Source organism: Lipophrys pholis (genome assembly GCF_963383615.2).
Source record: "Lipophrys pholis genome assembly, chromosome: 11".
NCBI classification, from domain to species: Eukaryota; Metazoa; Chordata; class Actinopteri; order Blenniiformes; family Blenniidae; genus Lipophrys; species Lipophrys pholis.
Window position 1 is genome coordinate 27406125 of NC_137631.1, and position 20734 is coordinate 27426858.

General features: G+C 43.3%; 1 protein-coding gene across 1 annotated transcript in view; it reads left to right on the top strand.

Moving 5' to 3' along the window:
* The window catches only part of abcc8 (ATP-binding cassette, sub-family C (CFTR/MRP), member 8), a 56949-nt gene extending 36409 nt beyond the window's left edge, over positions 1–20540 (top strand). The window contains exons 20-38 of the mRNA XM_080475987.1: positions 3049–3133; positions 3449–3529; positions 4011–4148; positions 4639–4764; positions 4966–5062; positions 6913–7163; positions 10444–10610; positions 11141–11368; positions 12297–12389; positions 13219–13321; positions 13598–13711; positions 15058–15178; positions 15977–16107; positions 16183–16261; positions 16376–16484; positions 17385–17488; positions 19051–19184; positions 19708–19770; positions 20242–20540. Of these exons, the coding sequence (XP_080332113.1) occupies positions 3049–3133; positions 3449–3529; positions 4011–4148; positions 4639–4764; positions 4966–5062; positions 6913–7163; positions 10444–10610; positions 11141–11368; positions 12297–12389; positions 13219–13321; positions 13598–13711; positions 15058–15178; positions 15977–16107; positions 16183–16261; positions 16376–16484; positions 17385–17488; positions 19051–19184; positions 19708–19770; positions 20242–20379 (2362 nt within the window). The 3' untranslated portion in view covers positions 20380–20540. The remainder of the gene's footprint in view (positions 1–3048; positions 3134–3448; positions 3530–4010; positions 4149–4638; positions 4765–4965; positions 5063–6912; positions 7164–10443; positions 10611–11140; positions 11369–12296; positions 12390–13218; positions 13322–13597; positions 13712–15057; positions 15179–15976; positions 16108–16182; positions 16262–16375; positions 16485–17384; positions 17489–19050; positions 19185–19707; positions 19771–20241) is intronic.
* Positions 20541–20734: the final 194 nt, after the last annotated feature.

Consider the following 20734-nt stretch of genomic DNA (forward strand, 5'->3'; position numbering starts at 1 on the left):
ACGGGTTTTTGAAGTATTGTTGCAGTTGGATGATTATTATTTTTATTTTATTTTATTTTATTTCATTTCATTTCATTTTATTTCATTTTATTTCATTTTATTTATTTATTTATTTATTTATTTATTTATTTATTTATTTATTTATTTATTTATTTTTATATATTTTTTGTTTTTTTATTTAGCCATTCATTCATTCATTTATTTATTTATTTATTTATTTATTTATTTTAATGGCAGGTGGGTTGGGGTAGGGGGGTTGATATTTTCACACTGTTATATTTCACGCTGTCTGTCCATATTTAATAAATAATAAATACAGTTTGGGGGGGTGTGCATTGTTGGGGTATTTTTAAAGTTTGGGGGGCTGTCTTTTAGTCGGGTGTCCGAGAGAGTAAGGTGTGCGAGGGATTGTTATTCAGTTGAGTCGTGGCTTTGCTGAACGTTTGTTCGATTGTCTGGTGATATTATGTGTTTGGGACCCAATTTTTCAAACGAGACGTTACAGCAGGAGTGTCAAACGTATGGCCACACAGATGAAGAAATATGTCTACATTAACGATAATTTCCAGTTATTCTGATCATGATATCAAGTAGTTGACTACATTTTTCAGTTCCAGCTACATGTGACCCAAAGTTTTATGCATTTGAAGATACAAATAGTTTAGTAGAAATCCACTGTGATCTATAAGCTGTGATGCAGGCATGATGTTGTTGAAATTACAATTATTTATTTTTTTTATTCAAATTTCAGGTTTGCCATGTGTTGGAAAATAATATCTCATTAAATGTGAACTACAACTTTGTTGCACTAAAACAAAGACAAAGATTAAAATTTCTGGTTATTTATAAATTATAATGGCTGCTATAATTCGCTGTTTCTTGGGCTTGATGGTTTCATATTCATAGAGCAGACACAAACCAAGCGAGCAGACAAACCTGAAGAGACACTCCGAGGCGAGTTATTCAAACGCTGGTACCATTAAGGAGGCCAAGGGGGCACCTGCACCTGAAATACATCACATTTATTATTCAGACAGACAAACTGAGAAGAGTGCTAATGGAGGAAAAGGCATAATGTGACACAGAGAAGCCTTTTAATAGACTTTTTATTCCCTTAATAATGAATAAGAGCTGTTTTTAGAAGGGGATAAAATACTGCAGATTTTTTAAAAAAGAAAAAAGGACCTTTCAGTCCACTCTGCTTGACTTAAATGTCATAAACTAAATGTCTGTGAGTCGAACAGAATCTTAAAATTACCATGAAAATCTCTCTAAAGAATGAATAAAAAATGAAAAAAAGAACAATTATAAACTTTATGGAAGATTCATATGCAGCTGAGTCGTATGACTGTTTTACTGATAAACCTGATAGTCTAATATTAAATGACACTTTTTTTAATATATATATATATATGTAAATATTGTGAATCTTATGTCTAAACATGATGCCTTCCTGTTTATTTTCCATGAATGTTGATGTGGACCTCTTCATTAATTTGCCTTTTCTGGCATTAATTATTGACTTTCATCCCGTGATCTCGTTTCTGTCACCGTTGTTGATCGCAATGAATTACCTCATTTAAATACGCCTGGCAGCTTTCCTCCTTTATAACAAGGTGATCTAACTGCTGTCAGGCTGAAGTGTGAAGACAAAAGAAAATAAATAAAAAATGGGCTTGAACAACCTTGGGTTCCCTGAGGCCCCGGTTGTAATTAGATGAGCTCAACTCTGATGAACTAGATGGAGTCAAGGCAAAGAAGACAATTAGTCTGTAAATAAACAAGCAACTTGCAGTCAGGATTCAGACTGTTACTCTGCGCTTGTTGTGCCAAATGGTGGTTCTGAGAGGCCAGTTGCCTGCATTTATAGTCACCGCCTCGCTCTCCGCTGGGTCTAATGGACTGTTTTTCATCTAATGGACCACCGGGTCTTGTTTCTGCGGAGATGCTCTTATAGAATGGACCCTCTGCTCTTGCTGGCACGTTGGTCGTGCAGGTTAGTGTAACTAAAAGTGCTTCAACGATGAACGACAGCATGAGGATGAGACTATAGAACATCTGAAAAACAAATGAATAATCAAAACTGTAAACAGCGATAAATTTCATCCTCCTCAATCAAATTATTGGCTTTTCATGAAGTTTTCAACATTTGCAGGTTTTTCCACATGAGGCTCTAATCCGGCCGAACCACCAAGCAAACTGTCAGAATTTCAAAGAAAACATTGATTTCTCTTTAAAATAAATTCCTTAAGAGTAGGAGACAAAACCCAGGCGTTGTTTCCGACATGTCACTGTACTTTACCAGAAGGTTTCATTAATATTGGATTTATTTTGAGATTGTAGCCATTTTCCATTGTTATTGTTTGTTTTTTTGGTGAAATTATCGACATTTTCATCACGTATACTCTGTGCCACAACAAAGAAAAACTTTAAATTGTAAATGTAAAGGGTATTGTCAGACTATTTTAGAGGTCCAGCCCATGCAAGATGAAATTCGAGCCCCTAGACTGAAATGTGTTTGACACCCCTGCTGTTATCATGTTATCTGTTTCCTGCTTTCAGCATCTGACTAACAAAGACGTGATGATAATTTCTCTCTCTGCGTCGTTCTAAACCAAGCTACTGGGATTTGATAAGATTCAGTGTTTGAATACTGCAGCAACAGAATTCTGGAAATCAAATCAACACTTTGGAAGTCAAAGTGTCTGAGCACACAATGTCTCCTGAATGTAGAAATCCTGAGACATTTAAATGACAGGACTGTTATTATTTTAATTCAGAGTTTCGTTCTGTCAGACTCTGATGTCTAATCAGCCTCCCTGCATAAGAATCTTTACAGGTGAATCATATCCCGCTGAAATTCTTTCCTTTTCTGCAGATCGTGCTGTGCATACAGAATAGGTGGTGATATATAATTAAGTATGACTTGGATGAGTTGAAATATGACATTAGTGCCATAAACTTAGAATGGAACTTGTTATGGAGACCTTCTGTCTGACATTACCTGCCGCCTCTCATCTGTATTCTGTGTCTGTTTGTTCCCTGCAGATACAAAACTGTCGTCGAGGCCTGCTCGCTCCAGCCTGACATCGATATCCTTCCACAGGGGGACCAGACAGAAGTCGGGGAGCGGGTTAGTGCCAATGCAACGTTTGAGATTTAGTTTCTGCATCTGGCTGCAGCTCCCACTGTGGCTCTTTACATTGCAGGGTGATTTGTCATCCTTACTGTGCAGCGAGGATCGGAGGCAGTGTTGAGCCTCGCTGACCTTGTTCAGCCACAAACGCTGTCATGTCGGATTTCTTCTAATGCGGGAAATAAAGCGAGCGCTCCTCTGTTCCCCTGAGGCCAAGTGCTCACGCAGAGTTTGAGATGTCATCGTGGAAATCAATCTCCTCTTTGTGTCGAAATGCCTTTGAGTTGTGTTTTCCTCTGTCCTGTGGTGCAGGGCATCATCCTGTCAGGCGGACAGAAACAGCGGATCAGTGTGGCCAGAGCCTTGTACCAGCAGACCAACGTGGTGTTCCTGGTGAGCCTGCACACAAACAGCCGACAGATTCATCAAATAATTGCTCATGTCTCCCGGGGATCCGGTGTGAAACTGATGCTCCAGCTTAACCCGAGGACCCGCACAGGATTTTACTTTCTGGGCGACAAAGAAAAAGTCCCAGAATAAATGGGAGCAGTGAAAGAGCAAACAATCGCCCATTTCTTATTTATAAACTGTTTAAATGCAAAACATCACTTTTGAACCATTGAAGACTTTTCAAATTATGAATGTGGATTGTTTTACAGACTTAACATATTTTTCAAACCTAAATAGTTTATTTACACCATAGACTTAATTAATAATGAATTGATAGATTTTTTTTCAGACCTACTAATTACTACCTAGTCACTTGTTCCAGTAGTCAACCAGGAGAAGCCACAGTGTTGGGAGGGCAGTGGTGGATTAACCTGTTCATGCTGGTGTGTAGACCTCTTTCACTAGTTAATATGTGTTTTTGTAGGATGACCCATTTTCTGCCTTAGACATCCACCTGAGCGACCACCTGATGCAGGACGGCATCCTGAAGCTCCTGAGAGAGGAGAAGAGGACGGTGGTGCTGGTCACGCACAAGCTTCAGTATCTCCCACACGCTGACTGGGTGAGAAAAGATTCTAAAACACACAGTAGATTTAAAAAAAAATAATAATAAAGTGATTAAAACAAGGTTTTTATTGAAGAGCAGATCAGATGCAAGTGAGAGTGGCCGTGTACGCCGCTCAGTCCTTTATAATCAATTTGTTTGATGTTTGATGTTTGATGTTTGATATTTGCTGTTTGCGTTTACTTTTCAATGGGAAGGATGAATTGAGATAAAGGAGCAGACTATATAGAATAAGCTTCTATCTGTTCCCCTTCATTCAAAACGTTTGTTCTGTATTGTATTGAAATGCTTGTTTTGTTTTTTTTTACAATGAATGAAATGAGTAAACTAAACTAGTCTAAGACTAATGTGTAACCTGCGTGCGACTTTCTTTTTGTGACGTTGATATATTACAAATGCAGTTTGTCTTTTTCCTGCTTTGAGATTGATAGCCTGCCTTGCGAAGTAAAATATTGTTTTTTCTGTGTTTACCTGCGACCGTCATTAGATTATTGCCATGAAAGACGGGACCATCCAGACTGAAGGAACTCTGAAGGACATCCAGAAGACTCAGCCCGAGCTCTTCGAGCAGTGGAAAACCCTAATGCACAGACAGGACCAGGAGTTCAAGAAGGTAATTAATAACCACTAATGAGCCTCTAATGAGCTCCGTATAGCACCTAATAATCTTTAATTGTTCTGAAAGCATTGAGATTGAGGCGAGGGAGGCGTAGAGGATTTAGGGATGAGTGTTTGATTAACAGATTGTCGTTTTGTTAATCTCTCGGGGGGAAAAAAGAAAACACTTTGCTGCGCATTTTAATTGCTCTCCCAGGAGACGGTGGCAGACAACACGACTGATCTGGAGAGGAAGAACCTGCGCAGGGCCATGTACTCCAGAGAGGCGGCCAGGACCGAAGAGGACGAGGAAGGTGAGCGTGTGCAGGGCCAGCCATGACCACAGTAAACAGGCGGTTTGATTAAACGTGTGGATAATCGCAGTCAGTGATTTCAGCTTCATTTACTTCTTGTGTTTCTCTTGTGTCCAGGCCTCAGTTTATAAAACACATTTAATAAGTACATGCTCTGTGTAGTCTGCGACGATTTCAATGAACCCAGCTCTAGGGTTAGGTGAGGTGGCTGTCTTACTTATGTGTGTCATGTGTTGTTTCCCGCGTGCTGGTGGCACCCCAGAGTGGACTTGTGCAGTGGCTTACCAGGCGTTCGATCGAGCAGGTGTGGCCAGAAAGCATGGTGTGACCCAAAGAACAGGGAGCGAAACGAAAAGCCGTCAAAAGATTGCTTGTGGCATTGTGAGGCTGCAGCAAGTTGCAGATGTGCCAGCATCTTCCTCCGTCATTTTAGAAGCTCGTCCTCCATTTAGTGTGTCCTTTGTTTCTTTTTTTCGACCCTCAAACCTTTGTTCCTCCTGCTCCAGAAAGCCTGTTGAGATCAGGGGTGTCAAACTCATGTTAGTTCAGGGGTCACATGTGGTTCAAGTTTGAAAAAAGTCTCTGTTTTCGCAAAAATTAACAAATAGTGTCGAAGGTTGCTACAATTTCAACATGAAGACAATTTCAGGTCCCATTTATACGGCAAGGTTTCAAGTGAAAACTAATTGTTTTTGCATTTTCATTTCAGAAATGTTCCGTGTTTATACTGCAAAGTTTAGAAAAGAATATCTGGAAACGGATGTAGTTAGCATGCCAGACCACTAGTGGGTGCTGCTGTTTGTTTTTGTAATGAAACCACACACACACGCGCAGCAGAGAACAACACGCAGATGACGAAGTTGGATCGTTATTACTGTGACTGTCAACTATAAAACCGCCTCAACACTCTGGAGGCAAACGTTGTTGCTGTTGTTGTTGTTGTTGTCCTTCTACTGAGCATGTGCAGAAAAAGTATTTACTCCAGCCGTGCTGCACATGAGCAGTTGGACTTAAAGCATTTTCGGAAAGTTGGATTTTCAAAACGCAACGAAGGTTTTCTGTTTTCACTTGACAACGTTGTCGTGCAAATGTGGCCTAACTGGTACTTCCTGTTTCTGGATTCTGGTTCGCGGTCGCAGTGTGGCTTTGAGGCTAATGCTACTCTGCTAACAATGAGCTTCCCTGGCAGCAGCTATTTCAGCTCGATCTTTTCTCTGATGGCTTCTTTGGAATTTGCTCGGTCGTTTCCTCGGCCGAATCGAAGCCTGTTGTGGGCCGGTTTTGGTCCACGGACCTTGTGTTTGACGCCCCTGGTTTAGCGCATGGTTATGGGTGGTGGTAGAAGTGACGGTCACGCTTTCACTCCCCATCTCTTCTTCTGCTTCCAGCATGTCTGATCCTCCCAGACGCCCACATGCAGCTTCATGCGCCACAGTTTACTGCATGATGCGATGTTTGTTTGTTTGTTTTTTTTTTTTTGTTTTTTTTTTACCTGAGGGTTGGGGACAAGACAGGAGGTCGTTTGCATCAGCTTCTCACCCCTCGTGCCCCTTTGGAAACGCACCGCATTGGAGTGAATGTTCTGCTCGGTGTTGTGTAGTGCAGACTCTGTAGCCTGCAGCCTTCTTCTTTCACAGTTCTCCTCTGCTTTGGATCTCTGTGCTGAGAAGTGTGACCCAAAAAAAAAAAGAAGAGGTCAAACAGAGACAATAAAGGAATGGCAGGAAAGATAAAAGCAGCGCCGCTTAGCACAAAGTACAAGAAGAAATGTGTGTGAGCAAAGGTGAAGCGTAGTCGTCTTCCTTTCAAAAAGTACTGCAACTTTTGACTGGCCTCTGTTGTGACGGCAGAGGAGTCGGTGGAGAGCGACGACGACGACGACAACCTGTCGCAGGTGATGAGGCAGCGAGCCACCATCCCCTGGCGCTCCTGCGGCACCTACCTGTCCTCCGCCGGCCTCTTCCTGCTCTCCCTGCTCCTCCTCTCGCAGCTCTTCAAACACTCCCTCATGGTCGCCATCGACTACTGGCTGGCGCACTGGACGTCACACGTCATCATGGCGAAGATCGAGGCGAGGGCTCATAACTGCACCGTCGTTCAGGTGAGAGGCGCTTTGCTGTTGGACCTCACAGACTGAGTCATCCCTGGTCATCTCTGGTGTGGGCGGCCGATACGAAGGTGCGCCCCTCACCTTTGTTGGCGTTGACTTGGGATTGGCTCCGCCCACTGTGTCCTGTTTGGCTAAATGCAGACGATGGATGAATCTAGATGTTTCATGGACATTTTTCATTTCTTCTGCAGCTAATATGTAAGTTATAACTTGGAAAGTTCAAATAGAATAGAATAGCATAGAAGCGGTGGGTTGGGTCGGTGTGGTGTGTTTTTTCATACATACCTTGTGATGAACATATTCAGCTGGGTTTGCTTTTGATAAAGTCGTATCGAAGACGGACAAGTGCATTTTTTTCCCCCTTCAGTAAAATCCTCAGGCACCAAATTCAAAGGCCACCTGTCAAATAAGAAAGCAGCTTGACAGGCTGCAAGTTGCAGCGGCAGTTTGTGGAAGCCTTGACTGACAGTTCTGGTTCGACAGTGATATCATTTAGTTTCCCCTTAAGCGACCTGATCTCACTGGATCCTGATTCTCCAAACACTCGGAGGGTTTGAGGTGCAGGTAGAGCTGACCACACGCAGCCGCTCGAGAGGGGTTTAGACAGGAAGTCAATGGGCTCGGGTGGTCGCTTGATTGTTTTGACGGTTGGTGCAACCTTCAAAGTCTGACATGATGGACACAAAGTAAAAAATGTGTGACTTCTCTATTGATCGCAGGTCAAATCTGAGGGGTTTCTTTACGAGTGCTGAATAGAAATCATGGGAAGAAATAAATAATTCACATTCTTCGCGTTGCTTCAAGACGAATGTACACGAACTGCCAATTAAAGCTTTGAGAAAATGGTTGACATCATTAATTCTGGGGAAAAAAAATATGGAACTCAAGTCAGGAAAAGGGTTGAATTAAGTCATCCAAGTTAAATCAGGCCAGAGTGAAATTACATAAGGATTTTCTCATTGAATCTCTGGTGATTCTCGGCTGACCTGAAACACAAACACAGATGGAGCGTTCACTGACGCTCCCAGAGGCGACGCAGCGCCGCTTCATCTGCACATTAAAGCAATACGTTTATATGTATAAAAAAAGACTGTGTCAAAACAGTGTGAGTGAGAGCATGGATGACGGATTGAAGTGAAAGCTTAAACTCACACCCACCGTGAGTCTTTCCAATGTAGCCGAGGGCCATCGTGTCTAACGAGACCTGAACGGACCCCTTGTGCTATTTACAAGCGGGGATTTGCCTCTTGCATTATAAATATTTGACTTTTTGCAGCGTGCCTTCCACCGAATACAGCCTCGCACGTTCATGCATGTAAACAGAAAACACATACGCACTGAGAGAAAGCAGGCAGGTCTGAATATGAACGTATTAGTGAAGGCTAAGCTGTTTTGTTCACACTCTGAGGTCACGGCAGCTGTTAGCAGGTTATCATGTTCCAGGACCAGTAAGGCAACGCTTTTATCAAGACTCGTCTGAGTGTGCGTGTGTGTGTGTGTGTGTGTGTGTGTGTGTGTGTGTGTGTGTGTGTGTGTGTGTGTGTGTGTGTGTGTGTGTGTGTGTGTGTGTGTGTGTGTGTGTGTGTGTGTGAATCCTGTGTACCAGGTCGCATTTCACACGGTCATCTGAAGGCTGGAGGCAGAAGTCAGCTGGGGATAAAAGTCAGAACACACGGCCTCTCCACCTTCCTCGCCGACACACACTCGATTAAACGAGCTCTGCTGAGCAACGTCGAGTCGCCGTGTCCCTGCTGCGTTTATCTAATCAGCGTTGTGATGTCCAGTAAATCCATGTGAGGACACTCACAAGTCCTGTTCTACTCTTGAACGCACACTTCTCTACTTCACATGAGCCTGACGGCCACTTCACCTCAGAGCCATCAAGTTTAACCACATTCAGTTTCTGTCAGTCTGATTCAGTTTCGGTCAGTTATTTATCTCCCCAGTGGAGGATTAGGCTGAAACTACTGACATTATTTCTTCTTAAGCCTGTGCTGTGTTATTTCCATACATCGTGGAACATTGACATTTAAACATAAATAAACATTAGTATGTGATTAATCTTCTATTTTTATATTTCCAAACTACTGAGTTAGGAAGTTAAACATGTTAACTTTGTGGTGAAGAAGAAGACATGGCCTCTGGTTTTAGGGTGTAGTATTCAATCTTTTGTTGTTTCTCGACTTGATTTTTAAGTACTTTTCCTGATTTTGAAGCCAATACTCTAAAAGTATCCCCTTTACCTAAACTCATTACTTAAAGTGCATTTATTTGCTTATGATTGCAGATAAATCTGTATTTGTACCCCCTACTTCATACCTTATGCTGCACATTTCCACGTCAAAATAAAAAAGTGAAAATCCAGTACTTATTGTCGGGTCTATGTTAATTAAACTAGTAGATATGTGAGGCTACCGTTTCATTGTCAATCAGAAGGGTCTGATCCTGGACCTGGAGGTTCCTTCTTTCACCTGATTGAAATGTGAAGTTCTCCACTATATGTTTACATACACTGATTGAAAAAGAATTTTTGAGCAATTCAGAAAATCATTTAGTTATTTTGCTGTTTATTTCTATGTGACAGTCATTATTGTATTACAGTGATTTTAAAGTTATTTTTGGACAGATGATTGCCAAAGACAGATTATTTTAGGAATAACTAAGTATGTTCCCACCCCAGCATGCATCGTTGGGTGCCACGTGGTTTATGACTGGACTACATGGGCTAAAAATGGTTGATATACATGGGACCCAAATACTCAAAACGGTAGGGGCCCAATATAGACTCACTCATGTGGGCTTTACTTTATGGGTTCTCGTTCCATCAATGATGGGAAATGTTTAAATAGACAACCCATGACAGTCCCACATACGTCCATTAAAATACTGCGTGGAGCCATGGGGGAACCCCCACTTAGGTTCCACATACAAATGTTCCTACGAAAGTAAACTCCCAGAAACATATCTGAAAAGGAGTCTTTGGTTACTTGTAAGTAGTAGGTAAAAAAAAGGGATTTATTTTTTCGAATGTGTGTCGTTCTACTGTTGTTAGATCAGCTTGGAAGGCTTCACTGACTTTTGTCACGTCTCACACACACACACACACACACACACACACACACACACACACACACACACACACACACACACACACACACACACACACACACACACACACACACACACACACACACACACACACACACACACACACACACACACACACACACACAGCGTTTTGCAGCAGTCATAACCCCCGTTTCTGTTTCAGGACTGTGGCTTCAGCCACTCGTGGTACCTCTCAGTGTTCAGCGTGCTCTGCTGCCTCGGCATCGTCCTCTGTCTCGCCACCTCGGTGGCGGTGGAGTGGACCGGCCTCAAAGTGGCCAAAGAGCTCCACCACAACCTGCTGAGCAAGATCATCCTGGCCCCCATGAGGTAGGAGAGAGAGAGAGAGAGAGAGTGTGTGTGTGTGTGTGTGTGTGTGTGTGTGTGTGTGTGTGTGTGTGTGTGTGTGTGTGTGTGTGTGTGTGTGTGTGTGTGTGTGTGTGTGTGTGCGTGTGTGTGCTGCTCCAGCTCTGCCTCGTGTGCTGATTGTGCTTGTGTACACTAAAACAAATCATTTCTAAGAGGAAATTCTGTTAAAAGTACCTTTTATCCGCCTCATTACTCAAAGCACCATCTGCTTTCCTCCACCGGCTCCCAGGTGATATCGCTCACCACACAACATGCAGTCGATAAATCACGCCAAAGACTTTAAACTGAGCCCACACTGACTGCACTGGAAAACTACACCATGATCTAATTTCATCATTTAATCAAGGCATTGATACTATTTAAGCGGAGTTCTTACTACTTGTTTATTTTTTATTATAACTATTTAACGATGAGCGTCAGACACTTCTGCTTCATTCATTCGTTCTGATTTTCCTTCTAACGATGGAGTTTGTTTTATTTCCCCCCGCCAGGCTCTTTGAGACGACGCCACTCGGCAGCATCCTCAACAGGTTTTCCACGGACACCAACACCATCGACCAGCACATCCCCACCACCCTGGAGTGTCTGAGCCGCTCCACCCTGCTGTGCGTGTCCGCCCTGGGGGTCATCTCCTACGTGACGCCCGTCTTCCTCATCGCCCTGCTGCCGCTGGCCGTCACCTGCTACTTCATCCAGAAATACTTCCGCGTGGCCTCCAGGTGAGTCCGACCGGGCGGAGGAGGTCATTTCACGAGAAATTTAGGATCACCAGCTCGTCTCAAATGCATGTTTTTGGACGGTTTTGAAGAACAAAACCAGCAAAGTTCCTAATCAGAGCTGCTGGAGTTCCAGACCACGGAAAGCAGCACAAGACGAGGTCACGAAGAGCAGATATATCACTTTTAGATGGTGATTGTTCAAAGCTTTTTGTCCGGACATTACAGTAGTTCTTCTGCACATGCTCAGTAGATGGACATTAACAACAATGTTTTCCTCCAGTGTGTCATGACTCCCAGTCCATATCTCCCTGTAATAAGAATCCAACGTCATGATCTGTTCATACGAATGTTAATGTTTATATTTTATTTATCCGATCTTAATACACGTTTGTACTCCTGTTTCATCATTGAGGTCAGCAAATCAGATGGTCCTTGATGTTCCATGATCCAGACTAAGAAATAGTGATGACCGTGCGTTTTCCGGCGATTCAAGACATATTTGTACTCGCTGACTTTTAACACTAATGGAGCGCTGCGATATTGTGGCTTTGTTTTTAACCCTGTTTTTACAGGTTAAATGTGCGACATAATTAAAGTTGGATTGGATTGGATAAAGTTGGATTACAGCTTATTGCTTTGTTACAAACACAAACAACACCACCCACTAGTGGCCCGACATGAAAACTACATGTCTGTTTTCCATGTGAACGGACATGGTTTCCAAATCGTGAAACTTTTCCAAAACGATGCTTTGAACGAGTCCTACAAGGAGCTTGAACGTTATAAATTTACGTCTCTTTCAACCTCCAATCTGAGATGGCTGAGCTCCGGTTTTCATTTAGTTTCTAATGTCATCCTGCTCCTGCTGAAGGAACATAGAGATGTGGAATGAACTTTGCCTGTGTTGATGTTTCCCTCCTGGGGTCAGGGACCTGCAGCAGTTGGAGGACAGCACCCAGCTCCCTCTACTCTCACACTTCTCAGAGACGGTGGAAGGTCTCACCACCATCAGGGCCCTCAGGTAATTACTGTTAACGTTCTGTTAATGCAGCAGTGTGACGAGTTGGTTGAGGAGATCCAGGGATCTGAGAAGGTGGTCCTTTTAAGATTTGCCTTCAACTCAATTCAGCATGTCCATAATGATTTACTATAGTTCAGTTAGTTTCATTATAGCTTTAGTTCAGTAATACTAATCATGTTCAATTAATCCCCTTGGGGAAATATCTTAAATTCCTTTATTTACAAGTTTCTATTCTTTAGGCTTTTTTTTTTTACATGTTTCTGCGTCTTCATCAGAAAATGTCAATGGTCATCCGTATAACCAGCTGATATTTAGAAACGTCATTCAACATGACCAGATGAGATTGATGAAGACGTTGTAACGTGGAAAAAAAGAAATGTTGAAACAAGCCTCTTTGCCTGAACAGAAGAACAGAGAAAACTGTTTATAAAACTGTTTACACTATGAAGCATTATCACATATCTGATGCTTCTTCCTTTCAAACATGTTCAGTAAATTAGAAATAGAAAAACAAATTGCCTGTAAATCTTCAAAAACTGCAGCTTTGCCTTCATCACTTAAACTTAAAATGTGCCTTTATGGAAAGTCCACGAGCGAAACAGAACGCTGTTGACAATTCAAATTGACACGTTAATACCTTCAGTTGCATTGAGAAACTGTCATTATAGTATTATTCCCTATAGAAGAAATAAATCAGATGAAACATTTAGAGTCACGTTAATGTTCTGCGAGGGAAACAGAAAGCAGCTTTTTCACAACAAAAAAAGGGTCTGTCACAGTCTGTGATTCACTGAAATGAGAATGGAATCCTCGTCTTTTCCCCCGGCAGGTACGAGCCGCGGTTCAGACACAGGTTACTACAGTTCACGGACGCCAACAACATCGCCTCCCTCTTCCTGACGGCGGCCAACCGCTGGCTGGAGGTCCGCATGGTAATGAACAATCTGCTCATGTTGAAGCTGCTCTTGTTGTTTTGTCGGTTCTCTGTCATTTGGGACGTTGCCGGGGGAAACGCCCCCTCTGTCGGGATACTCAAACACTGAATCTTTCATTTGTGGTTTTGACATTTGAAATGCAGCCGTCGTGTCACGTTTCATGTTATAATCTGCTGTAGGAGGTGAACGCCTGACGTGTTTACGAGACGGAAACTCCATTTGTTGTTGTGTGTGACTATAATCCCTGGATGTTGTTGTTTGTCCTCCCTGCAGGAGTACATCGGGGCCTGCGTGGTGCTGGTCGCGGCTGTAGCCTCCATCACAAACTCTCTCTACAACCAGCTGTCCACCGGTCTGGTGGGGCTCGGGCTGACATACGCACTCATGGTGGGAGCTTTTCTTCTCATGTGATTGTGGATCTGTGAGCTCGCGCATTAAAAACACAGAGCGCCGTGTGTCGACGTTCAGTTCAGTGAAGTAGTCAAAGTCAGGGTGAGCTGAACTGTCACTTCCTGCTGCACATAAAGGACAAACTGTGGAATCACTGGAGACGTATTATCACCCAGGATGGGAGGTGGAGAATGCAGGCAAAACATGTCACCCGAATCAGAGTGGAAATATGAAAATGGACAAAATGGGCAAGAAAAACAGTCCAACCAAATTTTAAAATAGATGTTAAAGAAACAGAAATGTGTTATACATGATTAAATATACCCCTGAATGTTCACAATACATACAATATACCCTGAAATGTGCAATGTAGAGTAGAGTAGAATAGAATAGAATAGAATAGAATATCTTTACTGTCATACAGCTTGTACATCACACTATAAAATCTACTATAAGCTGTGAACAGAAAGCAGGAAAACACAGGAGCCACACCATAGCGCACATTCAGTCAGTCAGTCAGTCAGTCAGTCAGTCAGTCAGTCAGTCAGTCAGTCAGTCAGTCAGTCATCGTGTCGTTGCACCGATCCCTTATAAAACATGTTGCCCATCAAATATGTTGTCCTGCGTCCAGTGTGGTGATTGCTGTTGGGTCGGAGCTGTTCCCGAATCTGGTCGTCCTTTGTTTTTTTAATGCTCTGTATCGTCTGCCTGATGGCAGCGTGACCAGGATGTGAATGTTCCTTAATGATGTTTGAGTGTCTTGCTGAGGCAGCGGGAAGTGTGTGGTTCTCCCAGTGATTGGAGGGGGCAGCCAGCCATCCTTTGAGCTGTTTCGATGACCCTCTGGAGCTTTGTCCTCCGAGCTGCTGTGCAGCTGCTGTGGCTTAAACACATACAGGATGGTAGTGTGGCTATGGTGGAGGACATTCAGCCAGGGAGGGAACTTGGACTGGTTAAACATCCTGGTGAAGACTCCAGCCAGCTGATGCTGCTGATGCAATTTCATCAAATAAAAAAAATAAATAATCTGCAGTGAGGTGAAAACGAAATCTGTTGAATTTCAGTCAGTTTGAAGCAGAAGTGCAGATTTGAGAGGGATTCTGTCCACACACACACACACACACACACACACACACACACACACACACACACACACACACACACACACACACACACACACACACACACACACACACACACACACACACACACACACACACACACTCTCCGGTCAATATGAGATATATCTGAGTTGCATTGACTCAATTTCCATTTATACTATAAATCAGTTTCCAGGCCTGCGTACGTGTGTTGTGACTTCCCTTCCTCCACCCGTGTATCAGGTCTCCAACTACATGAACTGGATGGTGCGTAACCTGGCAGACATGGAAGTACAGCTTGGCTCGGTCAAGAGGATTAACGGCCTACTCAAAACTGAACCGGAGAATTACGAAGGACTTCTCAGTGAGTTTTCCCTTTCCTCGGACCGGTGGCTTCTTTCACTGGCGCAGCAGGTGCACAGAGAGAGAAACTAACGCCGAGACAGCTCCATGATTTCTGCTGCGTTCATGGCAAAGTTCAGGCTTAGCTCACATTTATTTCACATGCATCAGTGTCAGCCGGGGAAATGGATCCTCATCCCTCTCTGGCTTTTTATACTCATCACTTTCATGCTCGAAACACCTTTTAAACCAGCTTACATGCACTGGTTTTTATTTCAAGCCAGTGGTTGTTTTGTTTTTTTCTCCACGTCATGCAAACGCAGTGAATAAACTCTAAACCGCAGAGGCTTTAATGTTCAGAATAATATATGATAAATACAGAAGCTAAGATGAAAAGTGACTGTTCTTTTGAATTATAATTATAATTCTCATAATTATTATATAATTATGAGAAAAAATAAATTATAAAATAAATTTGGCTCAGTTTTTCTGAATTTATGAGATAATCACATTTTCCCCCCCAGAAAACCATTTTCTCATAAATTCAGAAAAACAAAGCCAATTTTTTTAAATACATAATTAGTTTTTTCCTCATATTTATGAGATAATTAACTCATAAATTCAGAAAAACAAAAACAATTTTTTTTAAATTAATATTTTCTCATAATTCTGACATAGTTATCTGATTAATTCACAAAAACAGAGTCCATTTTCATTTTTTCATGTGAATACGCTTCCGCATATAAACCACAGTTGGTGTTTGTTGGGTTTTTCTGGCTTCTCGAAGTGACATGGCCGCCTTGTTTGCGTTATGTCTCAGCCGTGTCTCAGGTCCCCGACGGCTGGCCTCAGCAGGGAGAGATCAAGATCCAGAATCTGAGCGTGCGCTACGACACCTCGCTGAAGCCCGTGCTGAAAAACGTCAACGCACAAGTCATCCCCGGGCAGAAGGTAACAAAGCACAAGCAGAAGAAAACATAAAAAGAAAGAAAGGAAAGAGGTCTGAGTGTTGGTGGTCGTCTTCAGGTGGGGATCTGTGGCCGGACCGGCAGCGGAAAATCCTCTTTCTCCCTGGCCTTCTTTCGTATGGTGGACATGTTCGAGGGTAAAATTTCACTAATTGATTTTTTTTCTGCAAATAATGTAACCAGTCGCCATGTTTTATTGAGGATCAATAACATTAAAAATCAACCTTTAATGGGTTTTTTTCTCCTAACAGGGAGGATTGTAATCGATAACATCGACATCTCGAAGCTTCCCCTGCAGACTCTCCGCTCTCGACTGTCCATCATCCTACAGGATCCTTTCCTGTTCAGCGGCACCATCCGGTACAATAACCCCCCCAATAACCCAGTTAGTTTGAAATCAGGGCGACGGGTGCCGACGGTCGGAAATTAGCGAACATGAGTCATTTTTAAAGAAAACATGAAACACAAAAAAGATTATTGAATTGCTTTTCTGGTTGGACATTTGATAAGAGACTTTTGGAGCATAGGGGGAAAACAGCGTGTGTTTATTTATTTATTTATTGGTTTGTATGTATTTTACAAACTTTCGGCAAAAATTATTGATCCGAATTGCATGAAATGTTCAGGGATGATTTGTCTTTATCCAAGGACGGTTCCATTAAATTCTGAGAGCGATCGGGTCAAAGGTCAAGGTGTAGGTCACGAAAATGTCTAACTTTTAATCCGATTGATGTCAGAGCAACGCCAATATCTTCTGTTTTCTATTCCCTATCCTCTGATATGCCACATGACGCAGTGACATCATTACCCTGGTTAGCGGTTGGGGAATGTGTGTGTGTGTGTGTGTGTGTGGGGGGGGGGGGGGGGGGGGGGGGGGTGCGGTCACACGGAAATCATGAAATGTTTGTACATCAGTGTCAAACTGTGGTAACATGAAGCGATTTAAACCAGGAATGGTGGATCAAATAACCTTGTAATCCTTTGGTTTCCATGGCGACAAATGTGGCGTTGGTGAGTGCTGAGTGCCCGTTCTAGTTTTAGTTCTGTGGGAGGTATTTGAACCAAGGACCCTTGGTGTCTCCCTGTGAGGCGAGAGAGCAACGTTTTGTCTCAGTTTTATTATATTTGTATAAATTTGTATTTGAGGTACTGAGACGATTTCTTGGAGATCGTGTCGATGGAGAGGTAAATACCGAGTGTGTGTGTGTGTGTGTGTGTGTGTGTGTGTGTGTGTGTGTGTGTGTGTGTGTGTGTGTGTAGGTTCAACCTGGACCCAGAGATGAAGGCGACCGATGAAATGCTGTGGGAGGCGCTGGAGATCGCTCAGCTGAAGCCGGTGGTCAAGTCGCTCCCTGGAGGCCTCGGTGAGGAGACCCCCTCCCCCCCCCCCCCCCCCCGCCTTGTTTTAATCGTTCACTCTCGCGTGTCGTGTTCGTTTCAAGAGGCGTGGCGAACTGAGCCCGAGTTGATCGGACGCCGAGGCCACGCCCACACGCCGACCGAGCGCCTCCACACAAAGATCAGGCCGCTGTGTCAGATTGCCGGTCATTTTTAACCTCCACTGTGGGAACAGTTTGATATGGCGTCGCTGCAACAGTTTCATCTCTGGAGTCGTGGATCCGACACGGGGAACTCGATCAGATACGAGCCGAGAGCCTCTTCGACGAGCTCTAACCCCCACGCTAACATGAAATGCCTGGTATGCTGATACAGCAGGGGGGGGGGTTCTTCTTACTTTAGCTCCTGCTGCCCTGAAATTTATGACCCAGCCTCCAGCGATTCGCCAACAGGAAAGCGATGAAGCATCTGCTGCACTTGTGGGATAACAGACTCAGATCAGCTGAGAGATCTCCGCTTCAGTTTCCAGCAAACCTGCTTTCACGCGTCCCGTGTGACACTGACCAATGTTGAGCGACTTCGTTTCACGGTGAACTGCAACCGGGCGCTGACGGCCGACGAGGCGCGTCTTTTAATTTAGTTAACCTAACTGCTTGTTGCATTAACTAAATTGCACTGATGCAGCCTATAAAGCAGCCAGAGGAGCTGTAACGGGCGAAATGGTGTATTTCTGGAGCGGAGTGAACATCTGGGGGGATCGGACTGATTGTGAAGAGACTCCTTTTAAACAAGGCTCATGTTATGTGAACCAATACAATACCACTTTATTACAACTTGTTTAACACTTAAGGGAGGAGAGAGAAACTAAGACTAAAGAATTATCTCTTTATAAGCTGCAGTTTGGTTTTTTTTTAACACTATTTTTATGAGCTACTGTTGCACCGCCTCTGGAAATTATGATTACATTTTGCTAAATTTAAAGTTCAGCACATAAGTGAATAAAAACTCGATTTTTTTTTTTACTCTGAAAAACCAATTTGGTGACATAGCAACCGCCAGACACAACCATATGTAATAATGGCCAATAATGTAAAAACATGGACCATTTTAGATGTAATAAATCCAATAACAACATTAATATTCATTTGATGGAGGATTTCCCAGCGACTTAAGGTTTTGCTTAACTTTTAACTAATCCTACTCAAATAAACTGACTTGGGATTATTTATTGGAGCTCACGCTGCTTTTTATTCTTTTATTGTTCAATTGTATTTAAAAAGACGAATTAATATGGACTGTAAAGGTTCATATAAATGGACAAATATCAACGTTAAATGCAGAACTGTTTCTTGTGAGAGACTTCACTGAAACACAATCGATGATCAGTCTGGATATTGATCTGGAAGCCGAGTGTTAATGGATAATTAACTTTTCCCGTTCACTAAAAGTAAGAGTGCAGTCCTTCTGCAGTCGCTTCATTTAAAACTGCAAATAAAACACAAACAATCCAACTGAGAAGATTTAAAAAATAAAATAAAATAAAAATCCAAATACCGACCGGTCCGTTTGATGAAACGTGTGTTTTCAGACGCGGTGGTGACGGAGGGAGGAGAAAACTTCAGCCAGGGTCAGAGGCAACTGTTCTGCCTGGCCAGAGCCTTCGTGAGGAAGAGCAGCATCCTCATCATGGACGAAGCCACAGCGTCCATCGACATGGCGACGGTCAGTGTGTGTGTGTGTGTGTGTGTGTTGGGGGGGGGGGGGGGGGGGGGGGGGGACTCACAAGGTCATGTTCATCTGTAAGGAGGCAGAGAGACGTTTGCAAACTCGAGTTCGGTCTCTCTCCTTGCTCTATGAAGTTAAATTGATATTTCCATCAATGCACAACAACACAAAGCTGCTCGGGTGTTAAAAGAGCGCAGGAGGAGGAAAAAGGCCGGCGCGAGTCTGAAAGAGAGAGACTGAAATAGGAGGAGAATATTGAGCGCAGTAAAAGCCCGAGGCCGTTTCTACTCGATCCTGAAAGGTCGGTCACAAAGAAGTGCTGGCGGACGCCGCGGCGCTGCCCTCCAGGAAACCGGCTTTCAGTAGGGAACCAGAAGAGTATGGCGGCACTTTGGATGAAAAGGTTTAAGTGATTCTGGAGGTTGTTATGACGACGTCTTTGTTTTTAGCTTCGACTGCAGATGATGTTTGTTTGACAAAGTCGCTCTTCCTCTTCCTCTTCCTCTAACCCCCCCATCAGGAGAGCATCCTGCAGAAAGTGGTGATGACTGCATTCGCCGACCGAACGGTCGTCATCATAGCAGTGAGTATCTCCTCTATTCTGCGCCGGAGCTCCGGGCGATTACGTGCAGCTCCTCCTGAGAGCGCCGGCCTTTGTTCTGCGCTGCCCAGGCTTTTCTTAGAATCTGCAGCGAAAATCTGCAGACCGTGCTTAAAGAAAAAAGAGAAACTAGAGGATGAATCAGATCTGATGCCCGACTTGTCCTTATTCAATTACACTTGAGTCAAAAGGCAGAGGAGCTTTAGTTGTGTGGCACATTTCAGCAGTTTAAGACCGTTTTCCATCAATTCACACGAGCGTCGGGACGGATTCATACTAAGTAATGAGTTTATGAACAACAAAGACTGAATGAGGGGGAAAGAAATAAATTCAGTGCAGCAAACAGAAGCCATCCTGCAGTCCGCAGGAAGCTTGACGAAGGTTCGGAACGTAACAGATCAGAAAAGTATTTTTGCTTCAGAATGATAAGATCTTCCCTCACGACTTTCTCAGCATCGCGTCCACACCATCCTGAACGCCGACCTGGTGATTGTGATGAAGCGAGGGATCATCCTGGAGTACGACACGCCGCAGGCGCTGCTGGACAAGGAGGACAGCGTCTTCGCCTCCTTCGTGCGAGCAGACAAGTAGCACAAGACGAGGAGGAATTTAAAAAAAGCGGAAGGAAGACATTCGAAGTGCAATTGTCCCATGAGATATATATTCCTTTGGTCTTTTTTTTATCATGTTGTAATATATTTGTACATAAAAGAAAATGTGAAACCTTTGTTAATAAAACATAAATTATCATGAAAATGTGTGTGGAGTTTTCAATTGAGGGTAAAATGATAGATGGATTTCACTTTTATTGTGCTTTTCCACTGCTGATGTGTACGAAACACGAGATTCGTCCCAAAACGGGAAAGCAGCTGGAGTTGAGTTGACAGACGTGACGGAGGTTCACAGTGTCGTCCAGTTCAGCAACTGAACACATAATCCTCACACT